Consider the following 27980-nt stretch of genomic DNA (forward strand, 5'->3'; position numbering starts at 1 on the left):
CTACGGAAATGCCAGACTATTCAGGTCAGACACGTCTTTCAGAAGGTGAACTAAGCTGCTGATTAGGTCGCCTCCTTAGCTACTCAGCATTTAGAGGAGTTCCTATGGACCCAGCAGTCTTTAGTTCCTTCTACTTTTACTAGTATTCTTGTTAGTGATGTAGCTGGTTGTGCTCATGTGAGAGTAGTTTGAACGGCCGACCCATCAAAAAAAAAAGTTATCCTCATACTACCAAACATCTAATATTACAAGATCAATAATTAGAATTTTAAAAGCGATGAAATATCACAATCTAACAATACCGAACCCATGAGATGATTTTGTTTGTTTCATTGAGGAAGAAACAGTCATCCTGCTAACATTTCGTAAGCAACAATTCACAACGTTGCAGGCTTGCAGAAATCGCCAGTCCTTTCTCATGTACCTTCATCGTATCTATAACCTCCATAACTTTTAAGATATTTTCTCTGCTCCATGCCCCTAATCTGAGGACACCACCTATAATTACACAAGGCAGCTTTCATGCTACACCAGAGATTGAACATCATAACAAAACAATTTTTACTGATTCAACCTCTACGCAGACATCTGTTATTTTTAAGAGGAATAAAATAGCAGGCAATGCGGGAGAGAGAGATTTAGTTTCCATTCAATGTTATTTAACCTCTTATCCATCAGACCCACAACACTGGATAGCTGTCCTTCCTCTGCTTTTATGTTGACTTCCAACGAAGCAACAAGTCGGCACAGGCATCATTGTGCCCCAGAAGCAGTGGGCTCCCTCTGTTTCTGCCTTTTGGTCATCAGAGGCGAGGTACCCACTGAATGGTCCAAATCAATTAGACTCTATACCTCGGCCTTGGGCAACAAAAGTTGCCATTCCCCACCCGGCAATGGGTACCATCAAATATTCCCCAAAAAAGGTATTGGTTTAGAGGGGGGGCAAAGATACTGAATGCAATGGGAAAATAATAATAAGAAAGCATCCAACGGAATATCCATTTGATCACTTGATACAGAACCTGTTGCAGCAAATAAAAAGTGGGGTAAAGGGGGGAAGAGAAGAAGAGAAACAGATGAATCGATGCTGCAACACGGTTGAAGATTAGAGTTGATGCACCAACAGCCGCCATGAATAGCGAACAGACATCACCAACTTCTGGCCGTCCCTGTATTAGTTTTCCAGCATTCTTCCAAGCGCGCTATTCACAAGCCAGCTTGGTGTCAAAGCTACTCAAGCAGATAGCAAAAGCCTGGAAAGCTGAAAGCGGGTACCGATAATCCATGGTGAACATATCCTTCGCAACCTTCCCAAACTGCAATATGATCTTATCATGCTCTGGTGGTGCCGGCTGTGACGGCGTCGGAGCTCCCGCAGCAGGTTGCGTCGCAGCAATAAGCTGGAAGTTCTTGACGGATGCAACGGTCACCCGACCCCGGAAGTTGAGGCACCAGCATTGCAACTGCTCGTGCCATCTTGGGGCCTTGTTTCGAAGGATCAGAGGCCTCTCTTTAGCCTCATCTTCCTCGTCACCAATACCACTGGCTCCTCCAGCAATGTCAGAGAAGCGAGAACTGCTGAAATCCATGGAGCGGTCCATGATGGATGATTTAGAGAAGGACATACTGCCAAAGGAGTCATCCAACGAGCAGGGGAGCAGATGACCAGGCTGACCAGGGACGGTCCCTCCAGCATCGAGGGCTGAGGCAGGAATGGAATGCATGATACAGTGCATCCGTCTTGGGCCGCGCGTTCCCAGGAGATTCAGCTCGTATGTCACCTCTGCTATGTTGTAGCTTCCAGATGGAAATTTAGGAGACACTTTCTTGGAGTAAAATCTCCTGCTTGTCTTCCCTGGCTGGGAGATGGCTGCTCTGTTGTATGGGGGTTGGGTATCATAGATTATGAACTTCGTGCCAAGAAAATTAGACCTAAGATGAAAATCAATTAGGTTTCAGCTTATTACATTAACCCAAAAAGGAAAAGAAGAGTTTCGCCTTAACAGTTGTAATCACCTCAGTTTTCCAATATAAGTGTTGCTTGATCTTGATATATTGTCAGCATCAGTTGATATTATGTACTCTCTACAGGTTGTGCGCCGAGTTCGTTTAGCTGATAGGAGGAACTTCCCATTTTCAACAAGTACAGCTACAATAATGAACCATATTAGATATTAATTAAAAGACATCATCATCATCATCCAAAAGGATCAATAAACCAAACTCTGCTACCTCCATAACATATATTGGCAACACCTACTAGTGAAACAAATGTATCCAACTCCACAAAGAGAGAGCCAAATGGAAGAGAAAAAAAAATCAAAAACAGAAAAGGGAGAAGAAAAGAAAAAATATAGAAAAGGGCTAAGATAATGCAGAGATGAGCAATGTTTAATGCAAGAGTACAACTGGAATGCAACTGCAACTGATTTCTCAAATACTGAAGCTGGAAAGACATGGCCAACACAAAAACTATACTTAGAATTGGAGAGAAACAAAAACAAAGGCCAGAGCACTACAAAATAAGCAGCAAAATACAACTTCAACACAAATAGAATATAGGTTTAGCCCAACCTGTAATCTCATGATTTTGCTATTTATACTGGCTCAATCCACGAATCCTACAGGATTTCAGCCCAATCTTGTAGTATCCAAACAGGCTCTTAAGGCCCTGTTTGGATGATTGGGCTGAAAATCCTATAGGATTCATGGGTTGGCCCAATCTATATAGTATATCAACCATATACCACCCAGCCCAAATCCTGTGAGAAGAAAGAAAAAAAAACACCTCCATCACGCTAGGATCTAGGCTAGGTTTGGACATGCTCTTAGAAAATACAAGATGGATGGGCCAACAGGCCCAATTCCTACAAACTTTTCAATCCAATCCCGCAGGAATATCCAAACAGGCCCTAGATGGTCCATCATCTAGCTGGCAGAGGCTTTACTCATCAAATATAATGGCCACTGAAAAAGTGCCTCAACAAGAGGAGATATTGAAAAAGGCAGCAGCAGAATAACAAATAATCAACACCTTGTAGAGAGGATTAAATTCTAATTCTATCAACAAGGTTTGGTGCTTAGAGCAAGTTAGGCCCACAGACTAATGACACTCATGAGGATACACTTAAACCCAATGTGACATTTATGCAAACAATAAATAGACTCAATAAATTCATGAACAAGGGCATCAAATTGTATGGACAAATATAAAGAAAACAAGCTTACCAGGGCTAAGGCACAGATACAGATGATAAGTTAGAGTTGACTTATCCCTCTTGATAAAGCACTGAATAGTACCATCTCGAGGTCCAGGCTGTGAAAGGCAACAAAACACTATAAGAAACATTTATATCGAATATCATTTCCATGATTATTTCATAGCATTACGAATTACTTGTCATATCTGTCACTAGGGATAAAACCTCTATCTCTCATCACTCTAAATAAATAAATTAACAAAAAGAACATATCATAACTGTTAAGAAGAAAAAAACACCAAGACAGTGGTTAACAAAATAGAAACACGGGGAATTAAGAACAGCACCTGCTTCAGGGAGACTGGAAAAGTAAGCTTTCCACAAAATTCTGGACTTGTAACAATCTCTTTACACATTTCCCTCCATGACCTGCAAACAGCTGCGCAGGCAACTACGTTTTTGCGGGAAGGCCAACTACTCTCACTTGCCTCCAACCTTTTGATCACATCATGAAGTAGTTCAGGAGGAAGACTAGCCCAACAGCTGTCCTGGATTACTACAGGTTGATCATGCACTTCGTGCACAGCACCCTGAGATTTCCCCCTGTGATGACCCGAGAGCCTCACCTCGAAGCCCCGGCGAGATAAACTACCGATGCCATCTCTCACATCACGAACAATGCTACGGAATGACATCTAAGCCAACTCAAACTCAATACGCAATCCTCCAATAGGCATATAATTCCTAGCCTGCTATTATGCAAACAGCAGATGCCAGAGATTTCTAGTCTGGGTTGACAACCTGCACGGGTAGTAATAATCTCATACCACAGCTATCAAGCACCTTTTAAGGCGCTACACTGAATCATGTCTTGAAAGAAGAACTAGTGAGAAGCAACTCTCTTACCTTCTTATCACAAGTTGAGAAACCTGACAGGATCTCAGATGCACCAAAAGTGATACAAATCCCTGACGAGCAATAGTCATTAGTAATGAAAAGAAACTATGATGCTAACACGTAAAGCAATAAACTTTGGAACAAATCGTGAAATTATAAGTCCAGAGAAATCTGCAGTTACTTTTATATGTGTCTATGAATGCAGTCACCATGGAAACCAGCTTCAGCATTAAATTTTCTAGAACAAACTAAATCATATGCTGGCCTAGCTTATGTGAAGATTACAAGACTATTAGTTCAGAAGAATGAATTGAAGTTGATTAAATGACTCCACAACCATGGACCCGATGTCGACATAAAAGTTCTTTTGTGTTTCCTTATTAGGCTACACCACAGGCTTCGATTGCTTAGAAATATCCGGTTCTCAGGTCCTCATTGAATATATTTGCGAAACTAACTTCAGAACTCAGCAAGAAAAAAAGGGAAATCTCTTGGCATTGTAACTGAGGGGCTCCTCTACTAGCCTTCGGGAAAAGGAAGTAGATGTTCGAGGTAGAATAGGACACCCACTAAAAGATACGCCCAAGAGACATCTCGGAAGCCGAAGAGAAGTAGAGAAAAGGAGCCCGTTCAAGAAAAAAAGAATCAATAGAAATGCATTAGAAAAGAGATTTTTCTCCCCAAAACCTAACGCTTCAACCAAAAGGGAGCAAGAAAAGGGGGGGCAAAAACAAACCAAGAAGAGAAATTTCAGCTTAAATAGCAAAAATAGTGCTTAAGGCCTTTACGAAGAAACACGAGACAGCGTTCCTCCACAATCTCGCAACCGTCGGAAGAAATCTAGATCTTCACGAAGTTTCAAACAGAAAACCTCCCAAAAAAAACACCAAAATGCCTGAAAAGAACTCGGAACTCAAACACCACCCATCGAAAAATCCAAACTTTGGCAATATTCATTAAGGAATGACAAAAGAAACACCTAAAATCACAGATCTACAATGACTCCGTCCAAAAAAACGCACAAATTCCCCAATATCACACTCAAGACCAAGCAAAAACTCAAAAATCATCGATAAATCACCAAAAAGATGCGAGCGAAACCAAGAATCCGGCATCTACCTCTCAAATCGAAGCGGAAAAGCCCGACAGGGGCCCCAGAGACGAGCGCTTAAAACCCCAGACCTCGGCGAGAGCGCAAGAAAGGCATCAAATCCCACAACATCGATCTCGCCCGCGCCCAGATCTCAGCCCGATCCCTTCCTTCCGAGTCGCCGGCACGACCACCGCGTTTGTTCTTCTCTCTCTTCGATCTTCTCCGCCTTTCGCATTCAAGAAGCCAGCCGGACTTCAAGGCCTCTTTAAATCCACTTGAGAGACGGAGCAGAAAGTGGGCGAAAGAAGAAACGAATTAAGAATAGATAAGACGACGGTGGCTTCCATCTTTATTAGCACCATTTTACCCACCCCGCGGTCCGTCCACGCTCGCGGGGGCCTTTTGACTTTCCGTTCCGTTACGCGTGGCGTCTTCTGGTCCCGTTCCCGTGTACCCCCGGAACCTTATAAAGCTTATAGACATGGTGCTGGCTGGCTGCAAATATCTGAGGCCTTTGGCATAAAGACCTCTACTTTTCTGAAATTATAGAAAGGGCCCTCATACGTTAGATTATTACAGAAAACTCGTTACATTTCATATAAAATATTTAAAATAATCTCAACCATGCTCATGTGACGAGTAGGGATATCCGCACTTGACAAACATAGGGGGTGGGTGTGGTGTGGTGTATAAAGTGGGTGGCAATTTATTCTAATTCCTTACACCCTTGTTCATGCATTATTGGATATTTGGATTTTTATTTCATACACATATTTTTGTGGGTCTCAGATTTTTTTTTTTTTAATCCACCGGCTGCTCACATAGATTTAGTGTGAGTATAGCCAACTGAGTCAAGAGAAAGAAAACGGCTCAGCGGTAGAGTAACAGATACATGACAAGTCCAGAGAACCTCTCCGGAGTATCGAACAGCAAAGAAGGCGACCCAGTCAGATGCCATGTTTGCCTCTTGGTATACACACATACACGGCTTGGAAGACACACATACACGGCTTGGAAGACACTACACTCTTTCACCAGCCAACGAATGTCGCATAGCAGCGGGCGTTCTTCTCCCCTTTGTCCCTCCTTACATATCCACTCGATCATCACGTTTGAGTCTTCTTTAAGGATGATGTTCCTAATTCCCAACACCCGTCTTGCGTAGGATAATCACTCCCACACAGCCTTAGGCTCCGCCCCAATGGTTGATACCTCGAAAGCGCGATGCCTCCCGCAGCAATCAGTCTGGAGTCATGGTTTCTGATCATAAAAGCAGCTCCACCTCTATCTCCACTAACGAACATGCTACCATCAAAATTTATTTTGAGATGGTCGGAGGATGGGGGCTCTTAAGAGATAAGGACAGTCATGAGCATTGTAATAGCAGAAAGAGGGTCCCAAGTGTTTCTAACCATGCCATATGAAGCTGCCACGGTAGCCTTAGTGGCTTCAACAACCTGACAAAGTGCTCTCTCCACTACAATCCTCAGTTCCTCCCTTCTTTCTCTCATTCAAAACCATGCATAAAACTTTCATCTCGCACGGCCTATGAACCTGAGCTTTGGCAAGACTTGGGATAGGCAGAAATTAAGGAGAAGTCCCCCGCGGAGAAGAATCATTCAATACCCGGAAATGCCCAGTAAAAGATTCAAAGGCAAGGTAAAATAGTCATTCGAGTGAGGAAGTTCAGGACGAGGCCGAGTCGTATAGAACCTCGGTTGAGGAGTATGTTTATTTATTTCTAGTTCTACGACCAGTAGTTCTAGGATCGACTCGGCTCTCTCAAATTGTTTCTCATTATTAAGAAAAGGTAATAAATATCCTCAATGATCCTAGCGTTTCTGTCCAGCCAAATAGGCACAGGTGATCTCACCTGAGAGTACTTGGTGACCGCATGGATGCCCTCATATGGCGGAGTAGATCCTTTACTGACTCGCTAGGTCTCAGATATTTATTGCTAGGAATCATCGTGCTGTCAATTTGCTAGCCATGCGGACGTTCATTGGTGAAATAAAATTGTGGGAGGAATTTGCAGGCGTAACTTAACGGACCATCACGATGTCCGTTAAGGGGCGTGCCGATTTTTTAAGAAAAGAATGTGTCGGAAAATTATGATGATGTCCGCATGCTCCATCTATGGAAAAGCCTAAGAGGGTGCAAAAATGACAAGTAATGCCCATATAAAACCATCATTGCCGGATGTGTCCTCTAGCAATTCGAACCCATATGGTCAATTTTTTGACCAAAGACTTGCCCTAGCGAGTCAGTTTTGGATCTTGACGGTCAAATATTTGTATAATAAAAAACTATTTTCCTTAAAATAATTTTAAATTTTAAAATACTATTTTTATAAAAAGTTATTTTTTGATCAAAAATTGCAGCATCCTCGAACAACCTCGAGTCAATCTTCTATACATTCATGCTTTTAGATCTTCCAATTAGATATATATATATATATATATATATATATATATATATATATATATATATATATATATATATATATATATATATATATATATATATATATATATATATATATATATATGATTGAAGTGGGAGGTGTTACCGACCGGATATTTATTAATGATATGGATCTATATTTCACGCAAGTGTAAAAGATAAAATTTCTAGTTTTCTTAGCATTCACATGGGAGACATAGCTGTCCAAGTTGCATGAGCTATTTTCTCACCATGACAAAGCATTGGGTAAGTTGGATGGTCATGGCACGTTAGGTTTGCGTTGGGCCTGACCATAACGCGTGGACCCCCTCACATGAAAATGAATTCAACCTGATCTAAGATTTTGATGTTTTCTTCCTTTTCGCCGTCTTTTTCTTTCTTTCTTTTTTTTTTTTTTTTTTTGATACAACGGTATCTCACGCTTGACGGGTGTGAATGCAGCTAACAGAATCGGAAAGAAGAAGATGATACAATGGAGTAAGAATCGATCCATGGTCCACCCAAGTGAAGCTTTCAGAGTAATGAGCCGCGAAGGAGGCCACCCAGTCAGCAGCTGTTGTTCGCCTCTCCGTAGATATGTGATATCCTCAGAAGATTACTCTCGTCCAAAAGCCTACGAATATCGTAGAGTAACGGACTAGAGCGTCTCTCCGTCCCAGACTCTGAATCCGATCGATAAACTGAGGCCAAGTCTCCCTCCAAGATAATGCAATCTGCCCCCACCATACATTGAAGTTTTCTTCAATGTAATATTCTTGAGAGTCCTCGAGGTACTATTTACTTGGAAACATGAAAGGCTGATTTGGTTTTGATCTAGGGTCATAAATTGAGAGAACTTGGGCCCAAATATTACTTCTTTTCACTTTGCCTTTTGTTTCTTTCAATGGTTCAGACTTTAAGATAATAACCGAGAAAAAGCACAGTTAATTGATCAAAGGAGAATTTTAACTGATGAATGCTTTGAAGTGGCCCCCATCTACTTGAAAACGTCCATCAACTTGATGGATAAAATTATAACTGCGAGTCCCAAAAGGATGGAAGCATGAAAGTGATGACGCAAAGAGATGACAAGATACCATGTCTTAGAAACAGTTGGACTTGATGATTGGACTTAGATGCAAGATTATGAGAAAGTGAGAGAAAATTAGTTGTTAGCAGGGTAATGCCTTTGGGATTTGTGTGCACCAACCTGACATTCTCGTATATCTAAATTATGTCCTTTGCAAGGGCGAAGCATGCTTTGTTGCTTTCCTCTTTTTTTTTCCTTTACATTAAAGGAAATTGGTGCTGCCTTTTATCGATAAAGGAATCGAGAGGTGCCGGCAGCAACCATCCATTGTTTCGAGACATCTAGACAATGAGAAGGGATGGAGGGACCTTTCAGGCCAAGCATATATTTCGAAAAGCCAATGAAATTGCCGATTGGGTGGCCACCTATATGGCCAGTCATGCGGGTAGCATCTTATGGACTGGAAATAGGAAGTTGCCTCGAACACTCCGAGATATTTTGTTTTCTGATTTTATTAGATGCATTCGTACTCATCAGATATGACTTGCCCATCCTAGCTAAAAAAAAAGATACACCGAAATTGTGAAAATGATAGCTGCAAGAATTAGTGAAGGCAGCACAAACATGTATTTTCATTACAAGTTATGATTCTCAAAACTTTTCATCATAGCATGATGTAGTGAGAAAAAATTTAATATTTCAATATTCTTCAGAAAGTATAGTTCTGAATCGAGCCAAGTGAAAATAACTAATTCGGGCTAAGGGCTTAGCTGAGTTAAGTTTATGAAGGCAAAATTAAGTCTAATTTTTGTACATTTGATTACTTGAAACATAGCTATAGAACTTTTAACTACAAATGGATGGATGCTGAAGATCAATATAATTTGCAATCATGCTGCCTGATAGTCTTGCTCCTTCCACGTCTTTCTATGTGGTTTGCCATCTCCTTTTGTTTCTTTGGTTTTAGGAACTTTTTTCATCAAATCATGGAATCCGTTTACTGATAAAACCCTACCCACAAATAGAGAAGAACTTCGGCAGGAGGTTTGCACGTGTCATTATTTAGCACAAAACAACAGCACGATGTACTTGATGCCTGACATTAAACAAGTAATGTACATAACATAAAAAAAAGACAAGCAACGAAGGCCATGATTTTAAGCTTTCTTAGTTGCAGAACTAACTCTGCATATACTTTTTAAAATTGAAATCAGATTGAATACTAGTATATTTAAATCTATATTTATTTTATTTGACGAATATAGATATAGATACGAATGTTAGTCGGATGCAAAAATTTTTATCCATACTTATTTTGAATGGATACGGATATAAATCAGATATTAAAAGTATGGATATAAATTAAATAATTAAACTTTATAACCATAAAATCAAAAATATTACTAAATGGATTATAAATCAAGTTAATAACATGCTAATATAATTATTTATTTTTTAAAAAAATTGTGATTATCACATAAAATTAAATAAAATTACAAATAAAATTGGATATTTGGTTACAGATCGGATAGTTATCTATTCATATTTATATCCATTTATGTTTGACAGAAATGGATACGGATACGTATACGGATACGGATATTAGCCGGATACTCAAATTTCTATATATATCCGAATAGATTTAGATACGAAATTAAAATAGATTTTGATGAATATTATTCGATTTACTTTCACTCCTAATGCCCTTAATAATTATATTTTATGGTGGTTACAAGTGCATTAGGATTGCATGCAGCTCACCAAGAAATGCATATATTGTGATTAAATAAGTTGGCAACAAGTATAGTGGTGTGGACTAGAAACCTCCACAACATATCATTCAATAATGAGCGTGTGATGACTAACAAAAGAAAGGAATGCGTATTACTCGGAGAAAAAGAAAGAGGATGTAATTAGGTTTGGTCCTTGTGCAGCTGCATGAAAGCATGCTTGAGGTTGGTCGAGTATGAGCACTTTTTAAGCAGTGCCATGAATCTCATTTAATTAAAGACTTCATCTGTTATCTAATTCGATAAAGCACTCACTATTAGCTAAATATTTCTATTTTTTCTTTTCCATAGAGCAAGAATGAAATTTAGCAGTTCATATTTTATTTTAATGTCACCGCAGTGCAAATAATGACTGCAACCTTGAAAAATTTCCAATGCCTGAAAAATTTCCAAGCACTGAGCTTTAAAAAAAGCCTTCCCTTAGGTCAGAGGTCTCTTATTGGGTTCATGTTCTCTCTCTCTCTAATAGTAAAATGACAGCTTGGGTCCCGTGAAATTTCTTTTTCATTTAAATTTTCATTTATTATCGAGATGCTTTTCATTATTGTGAGTCTTGCTCTTTTTTTTTTTTTTTTGTTACAACGGTTGTTCACTGTATTCTAGTATAGGTACAACCAACAGAATAAAGAGCAATAATTTGATAAACTTGCGAAGAAAGGATATTCTGATCGGTCCATAAAGCCCCTCCGGAGTGCTGTGCTGCAAATGATGCAATCCAATTAGCAGCCCTATTCACTTTCCTGTATACATGCACTGCCTGAAAATCAGTACAGTCTCTCACCATCCGCCAGATGTCTTGCTTCATAGTTCTCATACCACCTTTAAGATTTTCTTTTAATATCAATAAGAATCAAAGCAATCCTTGCATTTCGTGGCTTGCAATGTTGTGGGTGTTGACCTAGTGACCGTCTAATACGCACCTTTGGGGCCACTTAACAATCTAATTAACTCATACTGCGTGAGTCAAAGTCCGAAGAATGGAACATCCTCCATGCTGCTTTTGGTTGGAGCCTGGTGGAAAGGGTGGGTCGGGCCCCACCTAAGGACGAATGCTTCTTGGTCCAGGGTTAAAGTCTTGGTCTTGCACCCAACAATGTCCAGCTCCTGGGAAGGGACAGAAAAATTTTTTGACCAAAAAATAATGTGAGTTGTGGGCATGAGAGGCCAAAAAGCCCAATCTCTCGAGAAGGTCTAATGGTCCTCCAAGAGACTCAACTGCACCCAGGGGACGGCCCAACTAGTAATGGTTCAAAAGTTATCTGGCCGGGTTGGGCCGGAACCTATTTCGAGCCTGGTCCATGGTAGAAAGAGCCGTCTAACGTTCTATATGGGTTTATGTTGTAGCCCTCTCAGCTAGGACTAGCAAATTGAATAAATACATGAGGGATAGATGAAACAACTTTATTGCCTAAATATTCCAAGTTTCATGTACTTGGGTAGTTTGGCAGTGGAGAACCCCTATGATCAAACAATACTTGACAACACCTTCACAAACAACATCAAAAAATTTGGGATAATGCCCCTTGAAGCTTTCTCGAAGGAGGCCATCGATCCAGTTATGCAGTCCTTGATCTCAATGGTGATTAATTAGGCATCAATCTTGATTTTTTTTTTTGGAATGTTTGTGAATGTCTTTTTTGTTGGTAATACTTGCATATTTGCATGCTTGTGCTGCTTGGATTTTATCGTTTTTAATCTTATATAGGTGTCCCAATGGCGTCAAGGCGTCGTTTAAAAATCAAAAAATGACTTTTCTTTTCTTTTTGGAAAAATATAGACAAAATTAAGGTCAAGTCCTGATTTTGGCTTTCCATCATCCAACCTTATAAAAGGCAATTTGTTATTTTTATAAGAACTAAGTAATAGAAATTTCCTAGCCCAAGGAGGTTCTCCGTCCACATTTTAGATCAAAATATGACTTATTATATATCAAATTCAAAATGATGATTCCTCTACATTTTTTCTTTCTTCAGCGGGTATGATATCTCTGCTACTGGCAATTTGGCATAGCATGCAATTTAGCCCCGTCCAAAATTAGTCGATGTAGAATTAGGCCGAACTTAATTTAGGGTTTGAAGTCATCGGGCCAATTTGATTTAATATAATTTCAAACTAATTAGGACAAAAGTTTGGATTCAGGTCTTGAACATCAATGGACAAACTAATGTGCCTACGTTCGGATGATCTTAGCTTGGGAATCTTTGTGCTTCTTAAAAGGATGACAGTTATTGAGCTACTTGCAAAGAAAAAAAAGACCTGAAGGGGACATGACAAAGATGCGAGGGAAGATGATGACGCTACTTTTGCTATGTTAGAATCTCGCACTTATATAGCTACTTTTGATGCTTGTGGCTACTAATTGATAGAGGTGTTTCTCCGAGCAGCACCCGTTCTTTTTAATTTTTTTTCCTTTTGTTTTCAATGGGCAGGCTAGATATTCCATCTTGAACGATTGCAACTGCAAAAAGGTTTGATTGCAGTGCTTCACCACTAGACCAGTTTCAATGATAGGTTTTTTTAGGCATCTTATCATTTTACCAACTTGCTAGGATCTGTTGACCTAGGAGCAATTCTTCATTCTAGTAATCAAACATGTTCAATGTGCTCAAAGTAGTTTTACTACTGAATGATATAACCATTCCAACTTTCTGCAATTGCATATCACTCACTAAAATTGTGGACTGTGGATGTGACCCCATTCAAGTTGTACTCTCTTTTTCTTTTTCTTTTTTTCTCAAAAACAAGATACTCTGCCATCTGATTGGCTTTTGATTGTAGAATCAGGAAATGAATGGCTTCTAATTTGGTTTTCTTATGGGTTTGTTTAGGTACAACCGACACCTGCAATCCTGATTTGACAGACTCTCTACTTTCTGTAACTCATTATCTCTGTAATCACCAATTTTTTTAATAAAGTCTTAGGTGGATGTTGCCGCCCATAGTATCAAAAAAAAAAAGGCTAATATTCCATGTGCCCTAGACGTCCACACGTGTACCAATCTTGTTCCTTGTTGAGTTGGTTCACACTGCTAGCTTCCTCAGCTGGTATTAGACGACCATGCATGGGGTCCTTAAAAATTGTTCTCAAGGGTGACTAATGGTCACCTTCATTTTTTTTTTCCAATCATTTAGATTTTGTTTCTTAGATGGATTATTTGGTCTAGTTTTGTCGAACCAAATGGCATCCCCCCCTCCATGTTCATGCAAAAGAATGAAGGGATACGTCGAGACACTTGCTGTTGCACCAGGTATCATGCATCCACATTTATCGAGCTAAAGTGGTGGCCTATGCCGAATTTTAACTAAGTTGTACATATCCAGCTTTGAAGCCCATGAGCTCAGGAGGGGAAAAAAGGTCGACCAGCTTGTCTCTGCTACGTACTCAGGGTCCTAAGCATGGATATATCTTAGACGCATATGCCTTGTCATCTCGTTTGATTATTAATTTGCATGTTTCTATGTTTCACATTTTGAGCATATTGCGGCAGACACGGGAGGACATACAATATTAATTATGTGGTATGTCCACAGAGATGGACGGTGCAAAAATTTTACTATAAAAAACTGGAGATTACAGACAGGACGGCCCAATATATTTGGGAGTTTAAGGAGAATTCAGTGAATAAGGCTTTTTTTTATTTTTAATAATAAAAATTTTAATAAGTATAAATTTTTTGAAAAAATGATATGAAAATAGATAAGTATACTATTTCAACAAAGATGCATGAGCCCAACAAAAATAGGTAAGAAATCTTTTTAATTTAATATAATTTTTCAATAGAAGAATGGAAAAGTAATTACTCTAAAAAAAGGCCCATAAAACTGATTAAATAACTGAGATAATGTTTTGACAATACCGTTTACCATTTCAAGCAAGAAGCAGAATAGGAAAAGGTTATCCTATGGCACTTCATGGTCAAGGTAAAGAAATAATTTGTCCAGAAGAAGTACTGTTGCACTCCGCTCCACAAGCTTCGCTCGTTCTATTTGGCTCTCTAGGGCTTGTAAGCTCAAGTCATATGCAACAAAACAAAATGACAGTGGCACCACAAATAAGAATATATGGTTTCCTATGTTTAAGTAGTAATTTAGACAACAGCAAAAACAAGTATGTTTAATCAAAAGTTTCATAAGGCAAGGCAGTATTTTTTTTCCAGAGAAAGAGGCAGGGCAAAGGATCAAGTTCCAGCATCCTAACCTGAGGATATAGAAAAGTTATTTTAAAATTTTTTGGCACACACAAACTAGCCAATATTCTTGTGTCTGCCTTCTCTATTCACACATATTTTATAGCTCAAAAATCATATCAAGTGCTATATTTCAACATCAATGCTTAACTGATTCCAACTTAGGGACAAATAAGCCTTTACACATATTGGCAAGATCAAACTTCGTTTGTAAAGATCTTGGAAGGTTATAAAGGTGCCCAAGCAGTAGTTATTGCCAAAGTTATAGGTCGTTATGCCACTGATTAGTCCAGCGAAAGTGGCCTGCAAGTAGAGCGGCTGATATCGCAAGGACCGAGTTTGCTCATACCTAATGCGCCCACTCTATTTTGCCTGCAGAACTGTTACCCATTTAAGAGATTTATGCTTCCACTCGTTTTTCAAGTGCCACTTTAGTTAGCTTTTCCAAAATGGAATTATGTGTCGGAACACCAGATGGCTCTACCAAAATGAGAGTTTGCACTCAAAATTAATCGATATATATTTCGATAGGTTTGGGCACGTATCTTTCGTGCCAAAAAAAGATTGATCTTCTTTCGAAATATCAACTGTTGGATTGTGCTTTGCATGGATCTCAAAGCAATCCTATCCGTGTCTTCCATTCTTTATGCGTTCGAAGGTTGATGTTGCGAAAGAAAGTGAATCATTCTTTGGTGTGCAAAAATCTAACCCTAACCCAATTGGAGAAAATGGGGAGAGGAATTCTCCAGCAGTGCTAAACGTCACTCAAGGCTGGTACAGTGTTAGCCTGGGACCTTCCTATATATTGGTCCTCTGCGTCCTATAAAGCCTACGCAGCAGAGAGAAGCAATTGGAAACTAATGCGCACATAGCTGGCAAGAGGCTTTCATGTTGCCATAGAACTGTTCATGAAAGGTAGAACAACCAAAAATAAGTGAGTTCCACCAGTCTCATCCAATATACAGCATCAAAAAACAGTTAAAGAGGATGACAAAAACAGTGAAGCTTCTCATAAGCAAGATTCTGAAAGGATGACCTAAAGCAATCCATGAGCACTCCTTTCTCTGCCATTTTCTGCACCATTTTTATCAAAATGTTCTCCGATTCCTGGATTATATTCTGAATGCCATGAGCTTCCAGGCTTCCTTCATGAATCTGTCTGTAGAAGACAAGATAGTAGGCACTATTTAGAACTCAAAATTTGATGGACTATGGACTCATCATTACACCCGTACTCCTCACTGGCTCAACTATCTAGTAATGGAGTCCTCTCAATGACAGTGATATAACGGATCTTTCCAGGTGTGAACTGTCAGCATGCACCCTCGCATTGAAGAAAGAAGACTAATATAATGACCATGGTGAGGACCCATCATTTCAATATGACCCTTGATTGACGAAGCCCTAAAGATATGGGGCATAAAATATAGGCTTGGGATATGAGACGTATGTATTCCCCGCATCTATAGGCACAACCCTTCTACTGGAAGCATCTATAGGCAGCTAAGAACCTCATCCGGTCCACAAAAGCAAACCACAGTTCAATAATACTCCGTAAGTATTTCCCACTGGGTACACCTTTGTAAAGCAAATACCACCTACTTTTGGTGGCCTGATATCTTCTTATATGAGGCTGCCCATATGATAGCAATTCTTCAGTGCCCTCACGATTAGCTCGTCTTTGCACTCATTTAGCTAAGGCTGCTCATATCCATCTCAAGTGAATCTCTACCTCCTTAGCAGAGCCATAGAGGCTATTTGACTGGTATGGATGGAAAGAAGCCCTATATGGTTCTGATCTTCATACAATTAATATATACCGGGCTTTACGTGATCTGTAAGGCGGCACTTGATAATGGTTTGAGCTCATACGTGTTCGTCTTCTACCGGCAAGCAGCTGCCTCCATATTGTTTGTGCCACTTGCTATTATATTTGAAAGGTAAACATCAATCTCAATAACTTCTTTTCTTTTGCTTTTTGCTATCATCTCTGGAAGATATGCACCATCTCTGGTTTTGTGTTAATGTCTTTGCTAAACAATATTTAGGAAAAGTGCTCCACCACTACCATTTCCGGTATTGCTCAAGGCGTTCATGCATGCAACGCTGGGGTATGTTGGGTTACAAGTTAGTGTTGCTTTGTGTAGATTTTTCAGTATAATAATGCTGACTCCTTGGACTTTTAGGATTACATTGAGTTTGAACATGTACAACATCGGGCTGATATACACCTCGGCAACAGTGGGCTCGGCAACGACATGCTCAATCCCAGTGATCACCTTCTTCTTGGCCCTGCTACTCCGGTAAGCCTCTATCTTGCTCAGTTTTGATCATATATAGTTACAGAAAGAAGGAAAAATATATAACCATAGTACTTTAATAATTAAGCATCTTTAATGGACACAATATTTAGTTAAAGAAAAAATAATTGAGATATCTTCTTGTTTCTCTAAAGAAAATTAACCTTTCCTTCATCTAGTATGGCAGATGCTCGTGTGGCCATGGCTGGTTTCTTTTCTGTGTGCACTCTGAATTAGACCAAATCAGAAGTTGAAACTATGCTTAGCACTACCACTCGGTCAGAGTCTCTAGCAATTGGGAGTAGTCTTCTTGTTAATATTGATGTCTCGGCAGAGATGGTCGTATGGCACTGTTCCTTCAGAACGTATATGTTATGATTAAAGCCTTGAACAAGGCACAATCTAATGGAATTAAAGGTTAGAGGACATTACGAAAAAGAAATTCCTTGGCTAGGATCAACTTCTTTTAGTTAGGTATGCTACAGGGTTAATTATCAACAGCAGAGTGATCTTTTTGTTGTTGTTGTTGTTGTTTGGGAGTAAATCAACAGCAGAGTTATCAGTTGCACTGGCTAGGCCTACCTTTCAGGGCTTTAATTGCAGTTAAGTTTCAAGCGATGGTACGAGATAACTACCACCATTTTTTATTTTTTCTTTTACCTACGTATATTCATGCACGCAATCACGCCATCATTTTTTACTTTTTCTTATTGATTAAATCACTGCTATAGCTCATGCATGACATTCAATCTTGTAATTAATAAACCTGAAGGACGGATTATGGTGACCCTGAGTTTACTGTTTTGGCCTTGAACCGTGATGGAGCCATTCATTCTTCCCTCAGAAGAGTGAAAAATAAAAGAGTGAGAAAGAGGATGGAGCTGTCTTCCTCCTGAGAAGAAGATAGAGCTGTTTGGTCTAAATATGGCTACCTATGCAATTCAGTCATCACACACAGCACAAATGATGCACTACACTTATATGCACCTCTATTTTTGGTCAAACAGAGGCTTGTTGTCAATGAGACTAGCTCCACCATCCCTAAGCCCCTTCAAACTTTAATGAAGGCATCATATGACTTGTATCAAATTTACCATAATATATATAAGACTCCTAACTCACACATCAAGCGGTCAAAAAGCATGTATTGTTTCATATTATTTAAATCCTCTACTTGATGCATAGACTAGAGATCTCTAGATTATATGATTCTTTTGTGTATAAGTAGTTTAGAGATAGTAAATTACATTCAATGGCTCAGATCATCAGATTAGGATCTCTGTCGTCCAATGTAAATCTAACATGATCTGAGTAGAGATTCATTAGAATATATATAGATAATGCTCCTTTAGAGAGAAGAGGGTATTCACTCTTATTAGATGAGAAATCAATAATCAGGCATCTGAATTGAAGATCTAATCAGGATTTATACTATTAGAAATATCTAGAAACCAAAAATTACATATTTTATGATCTCTAACCTATACATCAAATGGTACAAATATGTAAAATTAATGACATAAGATTACGTTTTGCTAATCTAGGTACTAAACTCTATTGATTTCATAGTTATACATGTTTTGATATGTATAGATCAAGATCAATGGAGTGTATTCTCAACATAATTACTTTACTACCATGTTTTTTAGCATAATAGTATAATGAAAACCATCTTTTTTTTTTTTTTTTGTCTACTTGATGCATAAATTGGAGGCCACTAACTTACACCAATTTCATTTTTCAAATATTTTTAGTTGTATGGATCATGAGGATTTTTAGTGTCCATTACATACTATCATGAGCTCTAATGGATCTGTCCTGCAATGTCCCATAGTCCACATTAGTTATAGGATGGGTCCGCTCTAATACCATTTATAACAATCCAAGACCTTATTCAAAATGGCTAGCCGAAAGGTATTATTTGGATTCTTTGATCCTATATAAATATCCAAGATCTATCCAATGAATAACCTAGGCGGAATTAAACATACGCCCGTACGAGTCCTCACACATGATTTACTATTTAAAGAAGCATTTGAATCTTGTCTTCTATATTTTTTGAAAAGAAACACGATGCTTTTTTTTCCCCCTCTAGAGAGAGAGAGAGAGAGAGAGAGAGAGAGAGAGAGAGAGAGAGAGAGAGAGAGAGAGAGAGAGCTTTCTTATAGTATACAAGAACCTGCATGAACAACTAAACATACCATAAAAAGTTTTGATTTGCTGGTTTAATCTGGCAATGCCTGTTTTTAAATTGAAAATTTTTTTAAAAAACCAAGAAGCGTGAAAGAGAGAGAAATGTTTCTATTTTTTTTTTTTGATCATGACTACATATACAACGACATACAACAGGATGGAAACTATGAACCTGAGAAGCCTCTCAGGAGGGGCCAAGGCCTTAGGCGTAGCACTTTGCTTGGCTGGAATCACGACCATCGCCTTCTACACAGGTCCCCATCTAAAACCCTTGATCCATTACCACCCTTTCGGCCACAAAACAAGCTCCACCAGCGATGGGCCTGCCCATTCAATGCAGAGCTGGATCAAGGGAACCTTCATCATGATCACTGCTAACGCAGCTTGGTCTTCTGGGATTGTTCTCCAGGTACATCGAAACACTTTTTTATTTGTGTACTTGGAGAGGGTTAATCATAAATCACAATAAAATTGCCCTTAATACTGCCATACTTAATTAATATCACTGTTTCTAATCTCTTCCTTTTCGACAGGGAATTTTATTAAATGACTACCCTTCGAAGCTTCTTCTTACGACTCTCCAATGCCTTTTGAGCACGGTTCAGTCTTTCTTTGTTGCCATGATATTTGAGAGAGACGTATCGAGATGGAAGATAGGCTTAGATACCGGGCTGCTTGCTATCTTATATTGTGTCAGTATATCAAGTATTCTTTTTCCCTCTCATTTAGAATTGTAATTAGAGTGCTATAAACCATTTCAAATAATATATGTGAATTTACGTACCTGTTCTGGTTCATTAGCTATGCATATAAGTTTTGCTTAACTATCCATGCAAATACAGTATTTATGTATCGAATCATTATCTCGATATAATATATTCAACAAATTCACTAGTCACACGAGATTAGAGGATTTTCCTTTTTCCTTTCCAAACTGATGAGAATTACCATCTCTTCTTACTCATATTAACATTGCATGACAGGGATTTGTTGTTAGTGGTGTTTCCTACTACCTGCAAACTTGGTGTATCGAGAAGAAGGGCCCTGTTTTCCTAGCCATGTCCACCCCATTGGCCCTTGTTTTCACCATAATTTGTTCATCATTTTTTTTGGGCGAGCTGATCCATTTGGGAAGGTAAATTTTTCTGAGTAGGTTTTTATGTTCAAGATTTGATTAACTTGAATGATTTATATATATTCTTACATTATGATGACTTCTACTTTGGTTGCAGTGTCCTAGGTGGAGTTTTGATGGTCGGAGGTCTCTATAGCGTTCTGTGGGGAAAAGGCAAGGAGGATGTGGTACGTGAGTCAATAAATGAAGATGTAAAGAATAGCGTCGAGGAGAGAGGAGCCGCATCACCATTTCATCCAGTTTGAACATATTTTGTATACCAATACCAAGAACCCTAAATCTATATACCTTCAGTCTATTATCATTAGTAAGTTTATATTATGTAAGCTCTTCTTATTTTAATAGATTTGAAGAGATGCTTGTGGTGTTAATTCAGCGATATATTAAAAAAAAAAGTCTTAATTAATATTTTTTTAGCCTGATAGCAATGTCTAACTAGATATATTATATTTTTTTGTCTAAATAATAATCATGATTGAACAAACCAAAAGTGAATCATTGATGATCATGACTGAAGAAGCCATCCAAAAATCAATCACGTTAACTAAATCCTGTCAGATACCAGTAACATCACGTTGCAGCATCATGAAGTTCAAGGCCTTGGCTTTTACCTAGCCATTGTTGCATATAATTAATACCAAGGTCCCACAGCCACATCACAGAGTCACTGAATCCAAAACCATTTGAAAGGTAGCAGCACTAAAAAATAAAAAATCAAAAATCAAAGTTTCTATGCGATTAGTATTGAAGAATAGACTGCAAACCGGTGAGATATTGGCTGGAAATGGATGGAGAAAAGCTGGTTGTTCCTTTTATGGTGCTAATATTGCATCTGTTTGTCGTCTCTTCATGTAGTGCTTCTTTGCCAGAAGCTTATGCTTCTCTTTAAAATTATAGCTCTAGTTAGGGGTTGGCTAACTGATATCCGTGATCTTTGGGCACTGTGAAGACAAAAGAAAATTGAAGGTGACTTAAGAAGAGCATGGGATTAGCCCGCAATTTGTTGGCACATTTGGTCAGAGAGAAACTTCCAAAAAAAAAAAAAAAAAAATCCTCCAAAAGAAGTCTTGTATCATCCCGGTCCTTCACAAGACTCTTCTGGAGTTCTTTCAATGGGCACACACGGGTGGCAATTTACTTAACCCTATCGAATATCCAACCCAACCCGATCTTAATGGAATAGGTTTTATCTGGCCCGCAGCGGATCCAAAGCAGATATAAATAATGGTAAAACTTACACCGAATCTGAAACCGGATATTTCCTCCATTTCCCCTAAAAAAAAAGAAAGAAAAACAAGAAAGCAAATGCTTTCAGTTTTCAGCTCAAACAATACCTGGATAGAACGAAAATCTAAAACGAAAATGTTACACAACTGACGTAACTATCAGATTGCCCATTGCATACTAATATATGTGGTCTAAGAAAGAGTACAGCAATGGGAAAGTTGCACATCGGCCCTGTAACATTTTTGTGTGACATTGCTGGTTACTGCATCATATGATTTTGATCACCTCTCTCGTCTTCTACCCCATTTACCAGCTACCATCGGATGGTGTTCAGAAAGCACGTTGTTCCATTCGAATCGAGGACAAAAAGTCTGACATGCATGCTGTCTGGTGGTTGGTAGGCCTTCTTTTGCTCTTTTTTTCCTGGTAACTTACTTGTTTTGCATTGAATCCAAAGAAATGCTCACCAACCACGTGGCAGGCGAAACATATCTTCCACACTCTCAATTCAAAGACAAAAGATTCATCCATGATACCAGCACTAATGCACCAGATCCCATCAGAACTCCGCCATTAAGCATGCTTGGACCCTTTAAAACAAATTAATATCCAAAGAAGCTAGTTTGAAATGCTAGCCACAAGTTCTATACATGCCTCCTTCAAGCAGCCGACCTCACCTTTCTCTACCAAAACCCATCTTCCCCTTCTGATCTCTCTAAAGAAGCTGTAGTTTCTGCCAATTTGCTTGCAATGGATGACAAGAAGCCTTACATAGCCATCATTGTCATTCAAGCCATTTATGCTGGAATGACTCTGCTTTCCAAGGCTGCATTCAATGGAGGCATGAATACTGCTGTCTTTGTATGTTACAGACAAGCAATTGGCACAGCCGTATTGGTACCCTTTGCTTTGGCTCTTACAAGGTAAAGTCCCCATCCTCTTGTTTTGCTTCCAATTCCTTGGTATCAGATGTTATCATCTTATCTCTATGTTAAGGCTTACTCTCTTCCAATTCCTAGCAGATCAGCACCATCCTTATCATTTGTCATATTGGTCAAGATTTTCTTGCTTGCTTTGCTTGGGTAAGTTAAAATTGACATGGTTGTTTATCAAAGTGTTGTGGGTTAAAGCACTATAAACATTTTTTTTTTGATTTCTTAGAAAAAGGAATACTGAAGACTTCTGAAATTTTAGGACTACATTCTCCTTGAACGTGCTTAGTGTGGCCATCAACTACACATCTGCAGCTGTGGCATCTGCGGCAACGAATACAATCCCTGTGATGACTTTTTTGTTAGCTTTGGTATTTCGGTAAGCTTGAGTACAAGGATGAAGCGCATAGGTTTTTGGGCTTCAAAAAGATTCTTTCTACTTGCCTGGTGGTTGCTCTCTCATCTCCGTCAAATTTATTTTTACTGACACGTTACAGGATGGAAACTATCAAACTAAAGAGCATATCAGGAATTGCAAAAATCTTCGGAGTTGCACTCTGTCTCGCCGGTGTCTTGGTGATTGCCTTCTATGAAGGTCCCAGCCTGAAATCACTTAACCATCTCCAGCTCAGCCTCCTTGGAACTAATGCAATAGATAACGACACCAATTCAAAGCAAAAATGGGTCTTGGGAACCTTTCTAATGGTTGTTTTTACAACATCTTGGTCTCTATGGATAGTATTGCAGGTAAAGTGAAAGAAAAGAGAAATTAACCCCAGTTTAATGGTCTGGAAACCAGTATTATAGTTTTGCATTCACACTTAAGATAGAATGATACAAACAGTATCATATTCCCCTGTGGAAGGAAATCCAGAAGATCATAACTCCAAGCCCATTTTGTAGATGGAGATATATGATCAAATGGATCCATCCATTCTTTTACGTTTTGGGTAATGATGCCTATTGATTATGGCTGATCTCTTCAATTAACTCTTTTAAACATGAACAGGGACTTATATTGCAGGAGTACCCTTCCAAGCTTCTCTTTAGTGCCCTCTGCAACACCTTTGGCACAATACAATCATTTCTAGTCGGCTTGGCCTTTGAGAGAGACTTTGCTGAATGGAAGCTGCATTTGGATGAAGGCCTTCTCGCAGTGGCATATAATGTACACTACTAGCAAACTTAGATGCTATCTAGACTATATTCTTACATTTATCATCATCTACAAAAAACATAGATCAATATCAACAGGAAAGATAGAAACAACACTCAACATTTCTTAGCATGCAAACCTACAATGACCTAAAATGTGGTTAATTTGTAACCCTATTTCATTTCATGAAGGTAAAAGAAAACAAAATAAAGATGAGGGCTATCATACATACCGATATTTTGCATCTAAATTGAGAGGCAATTTGCAGGGAATATTTGTTTCGGGCGTCGCATTCTATTTGCAAGCTTGGTGCATCGAGAAGAAAGGGCCGGTCTTCATGGCAATGTCCCAACCTTTGGCTCTTGTTTTCACCATCGTTTGCTCCTTATTTCTTCCTGGTCAAGTGATCATCTTGGGAAGGTGATGCAAGACGCAAGCATAACTTCAGGTACATGCATTGCAGTAGCTTGTATGAAAGAGCTCACATGGTTGTTTTCAACAATGTGTTTGCAGTGTCTTAGGTGGAGTTTTGATGGTTGGAGGCCTTTACAGCGTTCTATGGGGAAAGAGCAGAGAAATGCAACCAACTGAAGACATGCCATCACCAGTCCGTCCACTTCTTTTATATGGCTCTGATTAAATGTAAATTTTGAAGCTTTTTGGTTTTTTTGCATAAAATGAAAGTTTATATTTTGTACTGAATATGGATTTGTAACCTAAGCTATATCATCAAAATAGTCTTAGCCTACAATTCTGAAAGTGGACCAACAGTGTCTGAAAATCTTTGCAATCCTTGGCAGTTACTAATTGCTAGTTGCGTTATGTAGACAGTATCACTACCATAGACTGTTTACAGTGCAATCTGCAGGAATTTCTTAATGATTTAGTTTTGTGGTGGATGTTAAATAATTGCAGCGTTGATGTCATGCAAGAAACTCGCCTTCCACTCTCTGTAAATTACCAATGCTTGAGTTCATGACAACATGGCCTGATCAACATTTTGTTAAGATAATCACATAAAGGCAACTTGAATTCCAATACTATGAAGCACAGATCCATTCTTACAATACTAGAATTGGATTCAGTAGTACCAGAATGATTTAAATCAGATTCCCTCTAGTATAATGCAGAGTTCTCTGATGATCCTAATGTCATCATTCAACTCTTCCCATGCACCATGCAACTCGGCCATTGGAGTCATGCATCCTTATTCAATGAAATCCAAAAATTTACCAAAACATTAGCTGCCTACAAATCCCTCATGTTACCTTAGTAAAACCAGCTGAAGATTTTACGATGACGAACCTGAAATTTCTGACAAGGCCATGTAAGTTAAATATATAAACATGGATCAAGCTGCCCCAAGTTAACCCATTATTTTTAACATTTAGATTTCAAAAATGATATCAAATATTAAACATTTCTTCTAGCATCAAACCTATTCATCTATCTTTCTACTTTAAAATTCTTGCTGAGTTTTTGCCCGGTCTCATATTTATTCGAAGATGAGGCAAAAGCAAATCATAAAAATTCTCCTCCCTATCCTATGGCATTGCTGCATTTGTCTTCAACTCTTCTCCCCTGGCATTTAGCATGCCAATATTTTCAGACCTGAGTGCGAGAGTTTCTTCTTCTTTGTTGTTAGGTTCAGAAATGTTTTTTGCCCCCGAGGATTCAGCTGGCCTTGGTGCTGTCACGACTTCTACTGATTCGCTCTTAGCCTCCACTAGTGATTTTTCAGCTGCAACAGTTGCTTCCTTTTTCTTGCCCCACAGCACCAAGTAAAGTCCAATTACAATCAAAACTGCACCCAATATGCTGAAGGAAAAAAAAAAAAGAAGAGCTAGAACATGCATCTAAATTAAATATGATTTTATGTATAAATTAAAATTTGAGCCTACCTTCCCAAGTGCAATCTCTCGCCAAGCAGAGGTGAACTTAATAAGGCAACAATCACAAGCTGCAAAGGATTGAAAACTGAGGTGTACAATGGACCTTTTTTCTTTATGCACCACATCAACACTGCTATGATCAACCCGGATGCAACAACTCCCTATACCGCAACATAGTGGAAAGGAGATATTATCCAAAGTGTTTGACATGAATAATTCTCCGATCATTTAGATAAAATGATTGATGGTATTCTTATTTTCATTCTTAATAAAATGGGCTAATGCGATACAATCTTTTTGAATAAATCAAGTATATTTATATAACTAAATTGCCATGAAATGAAATGAAATGAAAGGAGAGATCTTACAGCGTAGGAAATAGTGAGAAGCCTCACATCGAAACCTAATCTCCATTTATTCATATCTCTGTTTGTGCAGAGGGCTATAAGAATAGTTTGGATTGCTCCCATTAGATTCATCAGTGCTGAGCTTGAATAGTGACAAGGGTACGCTCTACTCATCTTTGCCTACAGATTCCATCAACAGGAATTGCTAATAAGAGCAATAGATCGAGTCAATGTAGTCCCCAACACCAAAGGGTTATTTCATGTTAAGATCACCTGAATTATTAACCAGAGTGAATAAAAGAAGCAAGAAGCAATGACCAAGAATGCACCCATGATTCGTTTAGACGGCTCATGAGGCAAAGCTTGGTGATGGTCACCCTCTTGATGGATCTTAAGAAGGTTGAGGTTTGTCGACCAAGGATTGATCTCCGGACCTTTGTAGAAGGTAAGAAGTGTTGCCCCACCTAATCCTACAAGTGTCCCTAACACCTTAGCTTGTCCCGAAGCTTGTCGAATCCTTAAAATCTCCAACCTTAGAAAAAATAAAAGAAAAGATAAATATATACAAAGATGGTCAAAAAAACCAGAATTTAATGTAGAAAAAATAAAGCAAAATATGCAGAAAATTTTTGCTCTTGGTTTGGCTGCTATTTAATAATTACAGGCCTGGTAATGTTCTGTTTTACTTTGTGATCTTATGCATATTTCACATTGTTGAATGAAAAGCTATGAACTAATTAACTGAGGGCATGGCCAAATATGTGAATGAAACAGATCACGTAGGATTTCTCAGACTTCATCTAGTATGCCACCGATAAATTCCTTTTAATGTTATTTTGGTAATCTAGAACAAATCTTAATCATGCAGTATTTCAAGAAATCATGACCTTTTTTTTTTATTATTGCATGGAAAAAACCTGAATGAGACAGCCAATATAAATGTGGAAGCAGGCATGAGGTTGCTCAAGGCATTGGCGAAGGTGGCCGAAGTTAGCTTTAAGCTGGCCACGTAGAGATTTTGTGCAAGGGTCCCCCTGTAAAAGAATAAAAACGAGGAAATACCAGTTGGTCAAATGGGAAAGCACAGTGACATTTTGGGTTGATTTTGTTACCTTGTTTTATCATAATTTCGCAAAAGTGTTAATAAAAAGAATGACAGAACCATGATATGGAGTCCGTTCCTGATTTCATCTACCTAATGAAATCTGAACAATATCCTTAAAAACAAAAGAAAAGTTTGGGTTGTGTGACTCTTGTACGAGAGACTTAGGATTGCTTACCCAAACAATCCGCAAAGGAAGGACTGTAACAATATCATCCACGTTAAACTTGGCCTGCTCTTCCTGCCATCAATCACCAGATATCAAACCCAAGGAAGACCCAAAAAAAAAATAAAGAAAAAAGATAAGGAAGGGTTTACCTCTCTAAGAAGAAGGCGAGAGGGCCGATAAAGGTGATGGCGAAGATGTACCGGTAGGCGACGAGGACCCGGACGTCCATGCCGTCGTTCAAGGCCAGCTTGCAAAAGATGTTCAACCCGGCGAACGCCACCTGAACCAACACCATCAACGCCGCCGGCTTCGTCTCTTCCACCGCATCCCGGAAACTTCTGCCTCCCATTCTTCCAAACCCTACCGAAAACCCGACCAATATTCCTTCATATATATATATATATATATATATACGTTCATTCATGTGCGTACAGAAATGCAAGAGGAAGAGGAATAGCTTTATTAAAGCAGCAAGAAGATCGTTCAGCAAAAAAAATAGCAGCAAGAAGATCTAGTCCTCCTTCTTCTCACCTGCTCTTCTCTTGGAGAGATTGAAGGATACCTATGAGTTGAGCCCTACCTAGGAGGAAGAGGGAGGGAGGAAGGGGGTTTATTTAAGAGGGGAGGTGCAGTGTGCAACAAACTGGACTGTGGTGACAGCTGAAAGCCGTCTCTCAGGTGGCATCTGTTGCGTTCCTGAGTTGTCGTAACGCCGCGTGGTGTCTCATGGGCTCCTGGGGGCGACCTTTTTTGATGACGCAAAAGGGGTGGAGTTAGCTTCCCCTGGTGCAGCCCCCATTCCCAAACCACACTTCAATGGAGCGGTGCTGATCCAACCCCATCTATTGGTCAACTGATCATCATCTCCTTTATAGATCGATGAAATAA

The 27980-nt window shown here is 39.0% G+C and overlaps 3 protein-coding genes across 5 annotated transcripts; 1 reads left to right on the forward strand and 2 right to left on the reverse strand.

The window, feature by feature from the left end:
• Positions 1 to 952: 952 nt before the first annotated feature.
• On the reverse strand, positions 953 to 5528 carry LOC103701213 (tubby-like F-box protein 8). The gene is made up of 6 exons (XM_008783196.5): positions 5217 to 5528; positions 4107 to 4168; positions 3548 to 4001; positions 3229 to 3316; positions 2017 to 2149; positions 953 to 1932 (listed from the first exon to the last, which is right to left on the reverse strand). The coding sequence occupies exons 3-6, from the start codon at positions 3893 to 3895 to the stop codon at positions 1203 to 1205; spliced, it is 1299 nt and encodes a 432-aa protein (XP_008781418.2). The 5' UTR covers positions 3896 to 4001; positions 4107 to 4168; positions 5217 to 5528; the 3' UTR covers positions 953 to 1202.
• A 10773-nt stretch (positions 5529 to 16301) lies between these two features.
• On the forward strand, positions 16302 to 24341 carry LOC120112983 (auxin-induced protein 5NG4-like). Its single transcript, XM_039133253.3, has 14 exons — positions 16302 to 16579; positions 16688 to 16750; positions 16826 to 16942; positions 19289 to 19541; positions 19666 to 19824; positions 20116 to 20267; positions 20365 to 20506; positions 22122 to 22417; positions 22517 to 22576; positions 22689 to 22805; positions 22924 to 23173; positions 23436 to 23594; positions 23851 to 24002; positions 24096 to 24341. Exons 1-14 carry the CDS (start codon positions 16407 to 16409, stop codon positions 24220 to 24222), a joined length of 2220 nt encoding a protein of 739 aa, XP_038989181.2. The 5' UTR covers positions 16302 to 16406; the 3' UTR covers positions 24223 to 24341.
• Positions 24342 to 24484: 143 nt separating this feature from the next.
• On the reverse strand, positions 24485 to 27869 carry LOC103701211 (WAT1-related protein At1g68170-like). Of its 3 annotated transcripts, none has more exons than XM_026802251.4 (8): positions 27624 to 27861; positions 27242 to 27452; positions 27102 to 27164; positions 26739 to 26855; positions 26095 to 26353; positions 25843 to 26001; positions 25484 to 25635; positions 24485 to 25400 (listed from the first exon to the last, which is right to left on the reverse strand). In XM_026802251.4, the coding sequence occupies exons 2-8, from the start codon at positions 27439 to 27441 to the stop codon at positions 25127 to 25129; spliced, it is 1224 nt and encodes a 407-aa protein (XP_026658052.1). In that variant the 5' UTR covers positions 27442 to 27452; positions 27624 to 27861; the 3' UTR covers positions 24485 to 25126. The 3 variants fall into 3 exon arrangements, with proteins under 3 accessions (XP_026658052.1, XP_088576668.1, XP_089786407.1); XM_088720542.2 differs by having other exon boundaries at positions 27242 to 27476; XM_089930281.1 differs by having other exon boundaries at positions 25164 to 25345; positions 27624 to 27869.
• Between the last annotated feature and the right edge of the window lie 111 nt (positions 27870 to 27980).

The sequence above is a fragment of the Phoenix dactylifera genome, chromosome 4 (genome assembly GCF_051530095.1).
Source record: "Phoenix dactylifera cultivar Ajwa chromosome 4, Ajwa_hap1_PhDact_Kaust_v1.1, whole genome shotgun sequence".
Taxonomy (NCBI): domain Eukaryota; kingdom Viridiplantae; phylum Streptophyta; class Magnoliopsida; order Arecales; family Arecaceae; genus Phoenix; species Phoenix dactylifera.